The 12237-nt window shown below is 52.1% G+C and overlaps 1 protein-coding gene across 4 annotated transcripts in view; it reads right to left on the bottom strand.

Annotated features, from left to right (window-relative positions):
• Positions 1-8589: 8589 nt before the first annotated feature.
• The window catches only part of SFSWAP (splicing factor SWAP), an 80112-nt gene continuing 76464 nt past the window's right edge, over positions 8590-12237 (bottom strand). The window contains exons 18-19 of one of the 4 annotated variants that reach the window (XM_064272030.1): positions 10994-11066; positions 8590-10493 (exon numbers count right to left, since the gene is read on the bottom strand). In XM_064272030.1, the coding sequence (XP_064128100.1) occupies positions 10428-10493; positions 10994-11066 (139 nt within the window). In that variant the 3' untranslated portion in view covers positions 8590-10427. The remainder of the gene's footprint in view (positions 10494-10993; positions 11067-12237) is intronic. The other 3 variants (XM_064272029.1, XM_064272026.1, XM_064272027.1) reach the window with 3 other exon arrangements.

Raw genomic sequence — 12237 nt, forward strand, 5'->3', positions numbered from 1 at the left:
GACTGCGGACCCCTGCAGGCTTGGGGAGGGGTGACTATTAATAGCTTCGTAATTGAGTGCTTCCCGTTCCTGGAGCTTCACGTATGCGTTAACATTTTGTGATGGAAACTATTGTTCCCATTCTGGAAATGGGAAACTGAGGCCCGGAGAAATTAAGGAAATTGCCTAGGCCTCAGAGGTCACAAGTGGCAGAGCCGGGGCCCCATCCGCAGCAGGGTGGTGATTGAGGTGAATAGTGTGGCCTGAATAAACTGCAAGCCCAACGGGTCAGGCTGCCCCCAAAGGATCTTGGGGTGTGGGGGGGGCCCAATGCAACCACTTCACCCTTCCTCCAGGCAGTGTTCATTTTCTCCCCCTGCGGGCTCTCCAGGACACTTCACTGCAGCCACTGCTGTTTCGGTGAGGACTGAGGTGTCTTTCTTGGACAGGGAAACCGAGGCCCAGGCACTTCCCCTGGATCTCAGTGCGGCTAGGCTGAGGCAGGCCCAGGTCAGGCAGAGCCCCTCCTCAGCGTCCACTCCCCAGCTGTGACTTTGGCCCATTTGGTTACTCCCCGAGCCTGGGTGGACACTTCTGGCATGGGAGATGCTGCTCCTGCTCCCCAAGACAGCCTGTGGACCCAGGGCCATCACCTGCACGAGGTGCATCCTGGCCCCTGGGCAAGTGCAGCAGACAACTTGCTTACAAGTGGCGGACCCAGCTCAAACTGGCCCTAATCAAGGAGATTTGTTGGCTCATTGAACTGGGACTTCCTGGCCTGCACCGACTTCAGGCAAGGCTCCATCAAATTGCCCAACAATAAGCTCAGAGCACAGCTTCTCTCTCTGAACCTGTTGGCTTCATCCTCCTCTTCCCACTGTCAGCCCTGCCCCTGGAACTCTTCACTCAGCCTAGGCCAGTCAGCCTATTTCCACCCCGCCCCCTCCGCCGGCCACGTGATTGGTCCGGGGATGGGCACATGAGCCCCATCATACAATGAGAGATAGACTTTGGCTTGAACTATAGAGTCTTTCTCTGGGCTGGGCTTGCAGGACTGGAAGGATGCGGGTTGTAGCTGTCCCGGGCCATGCATGTGTTTCTGTGTGCACGTGTGTGCTCGTGGGTGCATGTGTGTGTGCATGTGTGTATGTAAAAGTACAGGAAAAGGACTGACCTGGGTGATGATCCTGTTGCATGCAGCCCTGAGTCTACACCTGCTGTGCTTTGTGCCTGAAACCTGGGCAGCTGCTGGGGGACATTGATAGTCCTGATCTGGGAGGATACCTGTACCATCTCCAGCTCACTCTCCAGGGCACTCTTGGGCCTCCTGCCCTTCCTGGTCCCTGTCACCGGCCATCTCCTGGAACGTGGCCTAATAAATCACTTGTGTGGGGTGCTCCACTGAGGGTCTGTTCAAGGGTCCCAGCCTAAGACCCGTGGGGGTCAGAGAGGCCCTCAGCCCTCTCTGCAAGATTTCAGTTCTCACCCGGAGAAGGTGTTCCTCCTAATTTCTCATCACACCAGCTGCTGTCCAGGCAATCCTGACTCTTGGTGACCCCATGTATGTCAGAGTAGAACTGAGCTCCATAGGGTTTTCAGTGGCTGAGTTTTTGGAAGTCGGTTGCCAGGCCTTTCTTTTGAGGCAGCTCTGGGTGGACCTGGACCTCCAACTTTTCGGTTAGCAGATGAGTGCGTTCAACTGTTTGCACGACCTAGGGAATGAAAGCCAGGGTTCTGTATTGCATCAAATCCAAGACGTACACTGTTGCTCAGAAGGAAAAAATGCTGCCAAGAAAACTGACACGCTGCTTAGTCATCTGCAACTTTCATCTCCCGCGGGTTGAAAGAGATTTCTTGGACTAAATAAGACAGAGTTTATCACATATCGCTCTTGAGCACCCACGGAAAGGGTGACAGAAGGAAAATAGACGGGTCACTGCGCCCGGAAACCTTGGCCGTCCGAAGCTCCTGAACCCTTTGATGGGTCGGCAAGATCTGCATCTTCCTCCACACTGTCGTCTTCTGGGTCATCAAGAGCACTGAGAAAATGATGCCATGTTTCCTAAAATAGTTCATAAAGAACTCAAGCTGCTGGGCCAGGGGACGCAGCCCTGTGGGTCTAACCCCCCATGCAGCTCTCCCAGGCGTTCGGGCTGCTCCATGGTCTCTGGAATTGTCTTCCACGGCCCTACACTGGACTGAATGGTGGCCCCCCAAAGGTATCTGGAACCTGTGGATGGGAACTTTTTGGGAAAACTGTCTTCACAGATGTAGTTAACTTAAGGATCTTGAGATGTGGTCATCCTGGAGGAATAAGACCCTAAATCCAGACACGTGTCCCTGTAAGAGACACACGGGGGATTTGACAGAAGAGAGGGAGGCAGAGATGCAGTGATGCGGCCACAAATCAAGGGACACCTGGGGGCACCAGAAACTGTAAAAGGTAAGGAAGGGTACCCCCAGAGCCTTCTGAAAGAGCACAGCCCTGCTGCCACCCCGATTTGGACCTCCAGAACTGAGAGATGGTGCAGCCCACACTTGAGGAGTGGGGAGTTCTGCCCCACTTCCTCGAGGGGGGAGTCTCTGTGTCAATCACTTATAATCAGGGCTATTTCTAACACGGTAAGGGGATCCCTTGGCCTATTTCATCTGCAGTCTAACAACCTGGAGCATGGTCATCAGCGGAGATGGCCCAACTCAGTTCTGCACAGCTTGGAAGTTGTAATGCACGAGTCACCTCGAGTGTTTTCTCAAATCCTCCATGCCAAGGTTCTTTCATGCTTACCTAATCTGCCCCAGCTGAACAGTTGATAAAGTCATAATTAAAGCAACTTTTCAGCCATTTGAAGTGAGCCATGCCCCCCCCTCCCCCGCCCCGGCCCGCGTTGTTTGTAATGGAAAGGTAGGGCGGCTTGTACTTCCCAGGTAGTCTGTCAGTGCAGCCAGAGGAACACAATTGAGACACTGGGGGTTTACCAAACATTGGGGATTGTGACATCTTAGTGAGATGGACAGGGCCACACTGAGGGACGCCTCAACAAACCTGTAGGGGTCCTGGGCCTGGGGAGCAAGTGCAGAGAACCCCACATCCACGCTCATTCGGGTCCCCACCCAGGTTTGCAGGAAGGAAGAGGCCCACATGGCAAGTAATTGACTCACGGGGCCAAGGGGCAGGGTGAATGCCTGGCACTTCCAGGGCCCAGTGTCCTTGCACCTTTTTTTGGTAACAGCACCCCAATGCCCTCTAAGGGGTTGAACAGTCCTTACTGGGGACATCAAGGGGCCGGGCTGGCCTTAGCCTAGGAGTGACCCTGCTGTGCTGATTGGAAGCCCAGTCCCTGGAACCTGAATCCAACAGAGTTGAAAAACATTGGGAAGGGTTGGAGGTCATTCGCTCTGAGGAGTCGGGACTCTGGTTGAATGGTTGTGTGAATGGGCCATCCCTGCTCTGGTGATGCATCTCCCTGATGGCTAATGACCTTGACCATCTTCTCATGTATGTATTGGCCATTTGCATATCTTCTTTGGAAAAATAAGTATTTGTCTGTTTTTAAAGTGGGTTGTCTCTTGTTATTGAGTTATAAGAGCTTTTTATATATTCTAGATTCAAACCCCTTGTCATATATGTAATTCTCAAAATCTTTCTTGCAATCTGTGGGCTATCTTTTCAGTTTATGGTGTTCCTGGAAGCATAAAAGTTTTAAATTTTGATGAAGTCCATCTAAGAAACCACTGCCTAACCCAAGGTCACACAGATATATGCCTGTGTTTCCTTCTAAGAGTTGTATAGTTTTAGTTCTTTGACACATCGAGTTGGCTTTTGCACACGGTGTGAGGTGGATCCTTTCGCATGTGGTTGTCCAGTTTTCCCAGCGTTGTTTATCGAGAAGGCTATTTTTTTCCTTATCGAATTGCTGTGGTGCCCTCCTTGAAAATCTAGGTTCTTAGTTCTGTTCCATCTGTGTCTATTCTTATGTTAGTACCACATTGTCTTCTTGATTATGGTAGCTTTGTAGTAAATTTTGAAACCAGGAAGTGTCAGTCCTCCAACTTTGTTCTTTTTCAAGATTGATATGATTATTCTGGGTACAAATGTTTCTTAAACATACTTATAAAAGCAATGCTGGGGTAAGACTGTTGATGAGGCCCTTTTACACCTGGTGGGTTGTTTTGACTTTCCTGGAGAGCAATTTGGCTACACCCTGCCTGCTACAAATGCAACCCACTCCTGAGACTTTATGCCGGGGGTCAGCAAACTTCAACTTGCGGGCCAGATCTGACCTGCTGCCTGTTTTTGTATGGCCTGGTAGCATAGTGGTTAAGAGCTACGGCTGCTAACCAAAAGATCAGCGGTTCGAATCCACCAGGCGCTCCTTGGAAACCATATAGGGCAGTTCTACTCTGTCCTGTAGGGTCGCTGAGTCGGAATTGACTCGACGGCAATGGTTTGGGTGAGCTAAGAATGGGTTTTACATTTTTAATTGGTTGAAAGAAAATCAAGAGTATTTTGTGAAACACAGAAATGATAAGAAATTCAAATCTCAGTGTCTATAAATAAAGTTTTATTGGGACACAGCCACACTCATGCATTTACTTATTTTCTCTGGCTGCTTTCCTGCTACAACAGGAAAGTCAGGTAGTTGCCATGGAAATTATGGTTCGCAAATCCTAAAATATTTACTATCCAGGCTCTTTGCTGAAAAAGTTTGCTGAGCCCTGCTTCTTGCTACGGCTGTGCATGCAGATATGAGAAATAACAAGCATTTGTCACCATGTGGTTTGTAATAGCCAGAAGGTCAGAAACAACCCTGAAGTTCATCAGGGAAGGATTGGTTAATTGCTCGTAGTTCATTTATAAAATGCAAAACCAAAGAACTATCAAGAGAACAAGGCACTGTTCCAGCCAGGAGTAGCCCTGGGAGACATGTCGACGAGAAGTCAAGCGGTGTCAGGCGGTGTCCTGGATGGGACCCTGGGACAGAAAGAAGACATGAGGGAGAAACTAGGGCCCCGAATCACATATATAAAAAACCCCATTGCCATCGAGTCGATCTGACTTATAGGGACCCTATCGGACACAGTAGAACTGCCCATGGGGTTTCCAAAGAGGAGCTGGTGGATTTGATCTGCCGACCTTTTGTTTAGCAGCCGAGCTCTTAACCACTCCAAATCACGTACAGATTTTAGTTAATAATAATTTATCAGCTTTGGCTCATTAAATGTAACAAACACTGTACTAACGTAGCATGTCAATGAGAAGAACCTGGGAACTCCCGTAGTAGCAACAGCTTTTCCCTAAGTCTACAATGGCTTTAGCTTCCCAGGGCCGCCTAGCACAGCGCAGGCAGGTAGCGTGAAATAACAGAAGCGCCCTCTCACAGCTCTGGAGCCGGGGGGAGATGAAGGTGTTGCAGGGTTGCGCTCCCTCTGGATGCTCTAGAGGAGGATCCTTGTCTCTCCCAGCTTGTGGTGGCCCCAGGTCCTCAGCTGCTTCTGGCAGCATCTCCCCCATCTCCATCCTGGCCCCTCTGTATCTGGGCCCACCCAGAAGCCTTCAGCTAATTACATGCAAGAACCTGCTTCCAAATAAGGTCACGTTTACAGGTCTGGGGCGGGGGGCAGGGGGCTAGGACCACAACCTGTCTTTTTAGAGTACACAAATCAACTCATAATACTGCTTTAAAATAAAATGTTCATTAAAAACTAAGAAAGAATGAGAAAGCTCTTTATGCACAGATTTGGAAAAAGCTCCAAGACACAGTAACTGTAAAAGCCAGGGAAGCAGGCACGTAGTAAAGTTTTCTTTTTGTGTGTGTGTCTCTGTGTGTGTGTGTGTGTGTGTGTAAGAAGGGAGACTAAATTTCACATTTGCTCATACTTGTAAAAAGAAACTTGGAAGGGTTCATAAGAAACTAACATTTAACCACGTGAACACATCACTTACTTGAAACAAATAAACCAATGCTGGTCAAAAACGTCTGCTGGAGTTGGCCCTGAGGTTGCAGCTTTCTATCCCTCCTCAGCATCACTGGGACCTCGAGCCCTCGGTGTCTCTGCCCACCCGGCTTTCTCCTCCACCTGTGCTCTGTTCCCAGTCATCTCCCTTCCCTTTGGCCTCCTGATTTGGTTGAAGAGCCTGCTCCAGTCACCCCGCCAGCTCCACGCCAGCTCCGTTCCGGGAATTTGGCAGAGCAGCTGGCTGGCTCAGCTTGCATTAGGTCATGGAAAGTTTAAGATTCCGACGCAGGTCACATCGAGGATGAACAGGGCCGGACGATCCCAGCAACATGCCATCCCCTGGCGCCAAGACACCACCACACCGGTTTCCCACAAAAACATTGGAAAAAACTGCAAAATCAGGTGAAATTATGCTTTGGAGAACTTTCTTTTTTCTTTTAGAACATTTTTATCAGCACATTTGAAGTGCCTTAGAAATGCTCCAAAAAACTACTGCCAATTTTCATTAAGAAAATGTTCTTTTTAAGGGAAAACAGTTGTATTGACCAAGAGATTTCCTGCAGTGTTCTTACCTGAAGGACCGTCTGGCCGTGGGTGCAGGAGCTGTGCAGGCAGAACCGCCGGGGGGACCCCGAGCGTGGCACAAAGCACCAGGCTCTGGGTTTAGCGCCCAAGGTCCTCGCAGGAACATCCAGTGACCAATGGTGGCGCGGAGTCATGTTACAAAGGTCCTGTGAAAGCGGAATTCCCAGCACTTCTAGCCACGGGAGCGTGTGCCCCTGAGCTCCTTGAGGGATGTGAGGGTGTGCTGGGGCATTGGAGGGTGTGGGGTGGATCCACCTTGTGCACGCTCTGAGGGCGCGCTCACCGGCCCAGTCCTGTTCCCATGTGGCAGGTGGGCTTGGACAACCTTGAGGAGGGCAGCGAGGCTGGCAGGCCAGTGACCGGGCCTGGGTGTGGGCGAGTTGGCAGTGGACCAGGGCACCCACTTGCTGAGCTGGGCCTCCTGCTCCAGGGCGTGTGCGAGTCGGCAGTGGACCAGGGCACCCACTTGCTGAGCTGGGCCTCCTGCTCCAGGGCATGGGTGAGTCAGCAGTGGACCAGGGCACCCACTTGGTGAGCTGGGCCTCCTGCTCTAGGACCACAGCGGGAGGAGCCCTACACAACTCCAGGTGGGACGGTGTGGGACAGGAAAGCCCGCTTGGCTGGGTGGTGCAGTTGTGGGTTTTTCCTCTGTTTTCCACAATGGTGAGTTGATTTTAAGACTCTGTAGATCCCCAGTGTGATCTCCTCAGGGCAGCTACCAGCTAATTGGCTTTCCTCCTGGCACAGTCCATGTAAGGAATGCGTTTCCTTACAAAGTGATGGAGCTTGGCCTGCAGGGCGCTGCCCTCTGATGCTTCTAGGACACTTCCTAACCGTCCACCACGACAACACCGCAACGCCTACGCAGCCATCGTCCCTGGTGTGCCTTGCCGCAAACCGTCGACACACCAAACAGGGTCTGGCCAGCTCCCACAGAACTCCACAAACCGCCCCAGAACCTTCTCTGAAAACCCAGCCTGCAGCTTCTCTTCATATGAGAAATATGGCTGTGGCCTCTGGATGCAGGAGAGCAGAGATGCAGCCGGCACAGTCCCCCCACAGGGAACGAGAATCGCCCTGCTGGTGTCTGGTCCCAAATTATTATTTCCCCCGTCTTAGTATCTATCTAGCACTGCTTTAACAGAAATGCCACAAGTGGGTGGCTTTAACAAACAAATTAATTTTCTCACAGTCTAGGAGGCTAGAAGTCAGGGTGTCAGCTCCAGGGGAAGGCTTTCTATTTGTCTCAGCTCTGGGAGAAGGTCCTTGTCTCTTTGAGCTTCTGCTCCTGGGTGAGCTTCATGTGGCTTGGCACCTCTCTTCCCCCATCTCTGCTTCCAGCTTGCATTTTATCTCTTTTATATCTCAAAAGAGATTGACTTAAGATACACTCTGCACTAATCCTGCCTTATCAACATAACAAAAAGGCAACCCATTCCCGGATGGGATCATAACCACAGGCATAAAGGTTGGGACTCACAACACTTATTTTGGGGGAACACAATTCAACCCATAAAGCCCCCCATCAACACTGTCTTATTTCTGGTTAATGAGCCAAGTCCCTTTACAGTAGAAAACGACACAGCACAACAATGGCACTGCATGCAAAAACCGAAGCGTAACGAGGGAGAAATAAGAGAAAATCCTGGCATGCAGAAACCCTTTCTAAATCAGACACAGAACTCAGAAGTCATGGTAAAAATGGGCAACTATGCAAGTCAGCTTTTGCATGTCAACAAGGAACTGCAAGGAAGTCGAGAGAAGTGACAAGTTGGGACATGAGCATTTGCAAAGTAAATGATAGAGAGCTGGTCCCTTCCGATGTGGACAGCGCTTGCCATTCTGTGAGAAGCTCAACAGCAAAAACACAGGCAAAGGGCAGGGAAGTGTCATAAAGAAGGACGGACGCACAGATGCCACTCTGCTGTGCTCTACTGTGCTCGTCAGAGATGAAGCTGAAGTAAGAGCACGTTGTCTCTCACTAAGCAAACATAAAAGCGTTTGCAAATGCACCACGCTGGGGGAGGACGCAGAGCCTTCTGGAAGGCAACTTCTCATTGTGTCAAAATTATAACTGCATGTACCCTCCGGCCCAGAGGTCCTACTTCCCAGGGCTCACTCTGCAGCTGAGCGTAGCTGTGTGTGAAGACGAAACCTGTAGGGGGACACTTAGTGCAGCATCGTTTGTGGAAGACTGTGGACCCCTGGGTGCCATCCCTGGATCCAGGGAATCCACTCTCAGTGTGAGCACCCACCAGGAGGCCAGAGCAGCCCTCTGTGGGGTGAGATGCTCCATGAGAGTGTGCCACACAGATGGCCGTAGCCATTCGAGAGACCAAGGCCCTGTCTCAAAGATAAACACGTGAAAAAGAACAGGACTCGGTGCAAAGTGTGCGGGCATTTGTGTGGGAGGTGTGGGTGTTTGTGTCCACGTGAATGTCTACATGGGTGCGCTTGGTGCGGTGTGCGGCTGTTTGTGTGGGAGGTGTGGGTATGTGTGTCCACGTTAATGTCTACGTGGGTGCGCTCGGTGTGGTGTGCGGGTGTTTGTGTGGGAGGTGTGGGTGTGTGTCCACACAAATGTCACTTGGACACACACTGCACTTGAGGGAGCAGAGGGGTGTGCCCCTCACCCTGCTCCTCCACCCCAGCCAGGCATGTGGTCACCCCTAGGGTGGCTCTGCGGCCACACGCTGTATCTCCTCTGTGCTGGGTGTCCACGGGAAGGACCATTTTAAAGGAAGGCAAAATCATAAATCTCACGTTCTGGTTTTGGAAAAGTGACCCAGAAGGGAGTTAAGCTGTACACACAAACTTGCTTCTCAAGGGAGGATGCACCAGCAGGCCCTCATTTATGGTGTTTTACAGAAGACGCGGGGCAGGTTAGACTGCAGTGGCCCGTGTTCAGCAACACGGGACTTCACGTAGGACTGGAGCTGAAAAGCTCTCGAGGGTAATTTGGAGTCTCAGGAGACACCAGGGCAAAAGCTGACAGAGCTCAGGCACGACGAAGGGATGGTTCAGGATAACATTAGTTGAGATCAACTTGATGGCAGCCAACAACATCTTAGTTGGGACTTTCTGGATGCAAAAGAAAGAACACCAGCACAAATGACTTAATCAGAAAAGGGCCTGTGCTCAGCCTATATGACTTGAGGGAGGAGGAAGGCTATCTTCAGGAATAGCTAGATCCAGGTACTGCCACGAAGCCCTTTGGGCCCATCTGGCCTCCCCGGTGGCTGCAAACATGACCGTGAGCAGCTTGTTTCCACTGTTTGGCATCACCAGAGCCAAGTGGTGGGCCAAGTGAGAGCCTCTCCCAGCAGCAACCATGTGTGAGCTGGGACCAAGCCTCCTTGAAGTGACCATACCTACGGGGGAACTGGATGGAGGGCTGTGCCGGGAAGTGGGGTGGGGGCAGAGAGGAGGGGGTAAGAGGGTTCCTCCCAAGGCCGGTGGAGCGGGCAGGCAAACTCCACAGCCACCCACACAGTCTCCCCACAGCTTCTCTACGAGGTGCAAATCCAGAAGACGGGTGGGTGGCAACAGGGTAACAACAGTCACAGGCCAGGCAAGGAAGGGACCGCCCCAGTGCCAGCTAGAAAAGGTGTCTTCCTCTCATTTTATTTGATACATTTTCACAGAAACATGATATTATTTACAAATATACAGGTAAGAGACTGCTGGTCAAAAATCTTAAACTGAAAATGTCATCAAAAATTAATTTACAAATGCCACCACTTGTGCGAGGGGGCCAGGGTGGAACGCTGGGCGGTGTCTGTGAAGCTCTGGACAGAAGAAGTATCTCGGCTCTTCCTCGACAGACCGCAGACCATAGCCACGCCTGTTCCGGTCCCAGCGGTGGGTGGGCGGCCGAGGGGCTGCCACACAGCTGGCCTTCGGGCTCAGGAGGCACTGGTCTGCAGATTTTTGGAAGCTGCAAGCATTGCTCTCACTTTGGCCATCAGGTCCTGTGCAAGGCGAGAGGACACGGAGGAACCTGGCGTGAGTGCCACCGAGACCCAGGCGCCGCCTTGTGGATTCAGGAAAAGCCCCAGCGTGTGGGAGATGACTACGGGCAACATCCCGGTAAAGACAGGAGACAGCGCTTCTTCCACCAGCTGAGAGCTGGGAGAGGGAAGGCGCAGACAACTAAGTGCTTAAACAAAGGCAAGGCTTCACGAGCTGAGTGGCTGCAGTGTTGTGGTCCAGCCCCTGCTGTCTTGACTCTCTGGGAGGAGAGGGGGCTGAGTGCCCTGTGGAGTGCCAGCAACCCTGTGGACCTCAGGCCCCAGAGGAAACACCCTGCACTTCCGCTGCCCTCCTCCCACCTTGTTGGCCCCCTGGGGGGGCGGTGTCAGCCCAGGATGCCCATCCGAATCCACGCAACAAGAGCCAGCAGAGGAGAAAAGACCACTGGCAGACAGGCCCCTTCTTTGTGACAGAGGAGGGAGCCACCTTCCAGTCTCACCTGAGTTATTTTGCTTTGCACAGAGGACACAATTGCTGACGAGATCTGACCGTCTTTTTCCTGAGAAACTCCCCTAAAACAGAGATCAGAAGTCTGAGAGGCAACAGAAACTGTTGGGACAGCTTAAAATGTAGCAAAGTGCAAAGAAAAACATAAACAGCGGTACTCCCACTCCCTAGAAATAACAGTATGAATATGTATCTCATTCTTATATTTGTTACACAGAGTTTTAATATTTTATAAAGTACAACCTAACCCAGAGAATATTTTTACATAAACATTTACATAAAACGCATTTAAAAAGAGGACGGGGGCGGGGGGGAGGGGGGAGAAGCGCCAGGAGGAGGCTGAAGTCCCCAGCTGTGGCCTCTCTGGGCTGAGGGCTCCAGAGCCCACCAGACCCTCCTTGCTCTGTGCCGAGGGGCAGCTCCATGGGCACGCCGTGGTTGGGGACCCACGCCTCTATGTTTTAATGGTGATGTCACACCGTCAACCTTGAGTGACCTTAGGTCAGCTGGGTCTCCCTGTTGCTTTCACAGGAAAAGCCACATGTGTAACTCCCAGCTCTGGGCACTGTCTTGACTCATCAGAGCAGCAGGTTCGTGACCAAGTCCCAGCAAACTTCTCTCCCACACGATATGATCTCAGCCCACCTGTCAGGGCTTGGGCCACTGGACGGGTGGAGATCTGACAGGAAAGTCTACTCTCAGGCCGCTCGGACAAACGGGAGGACCATCAGCTGACTAGTGAGACAGCCTGCATCTGGGTCCTGGCCAGTTCCAACACTGACAATCACTCTGGCCTTGGTGTGCCCGCGTCCCGGTCCAGTGGGGCGCTGTAACCACGTCCACAGGCATGATCCTGGCTCCCCTGCTCCCCTGGGATAAAGTGCAGTCTCAGCAGTGGGGGCTGCCCCCAGGAGCAAACCAAGAACAATTTCTGTGTGACAAGGAGCTTAGGAAGCAGGGACCTCCACACAGATGGCTATCTTGTCATCAGGCGACTGCAGCCTGAGCCCCGTGCACTCTGCCCACGCGGGACAGCCCGGAACAGCGCCGCTCACACGTGAAGGGAGTGCAGACGAGATCGGGCGCCGGCTGACAGGCGAGCCCTCTGTTGGGAACTTTAAGACTCCTGTCTGCCCCCCGGGGGCCTCTGACCCGGCACTGAGTTCTGACTCCCTGCGCTCCCCTACTGTGACGCCCAGAGGTCGAGGTCCAGGGTGCAGGTGAGGGTGGTGGCGA

Source organism: Loxodonta africana, chromosome 19 (assembly GCF_030014295.1).
Source record: "Loxodonta africana isolate mLoxAfr1 chromosome 19, mLoxAfr1.hap2, whole genome shotgun sequence".
Taxonomy (NCBI): Eukaryota; Metazoa; Chordata; class Mammalia; order Proboscidea; family Elephantidae; genus Loxodonta; species Loxodonta africana.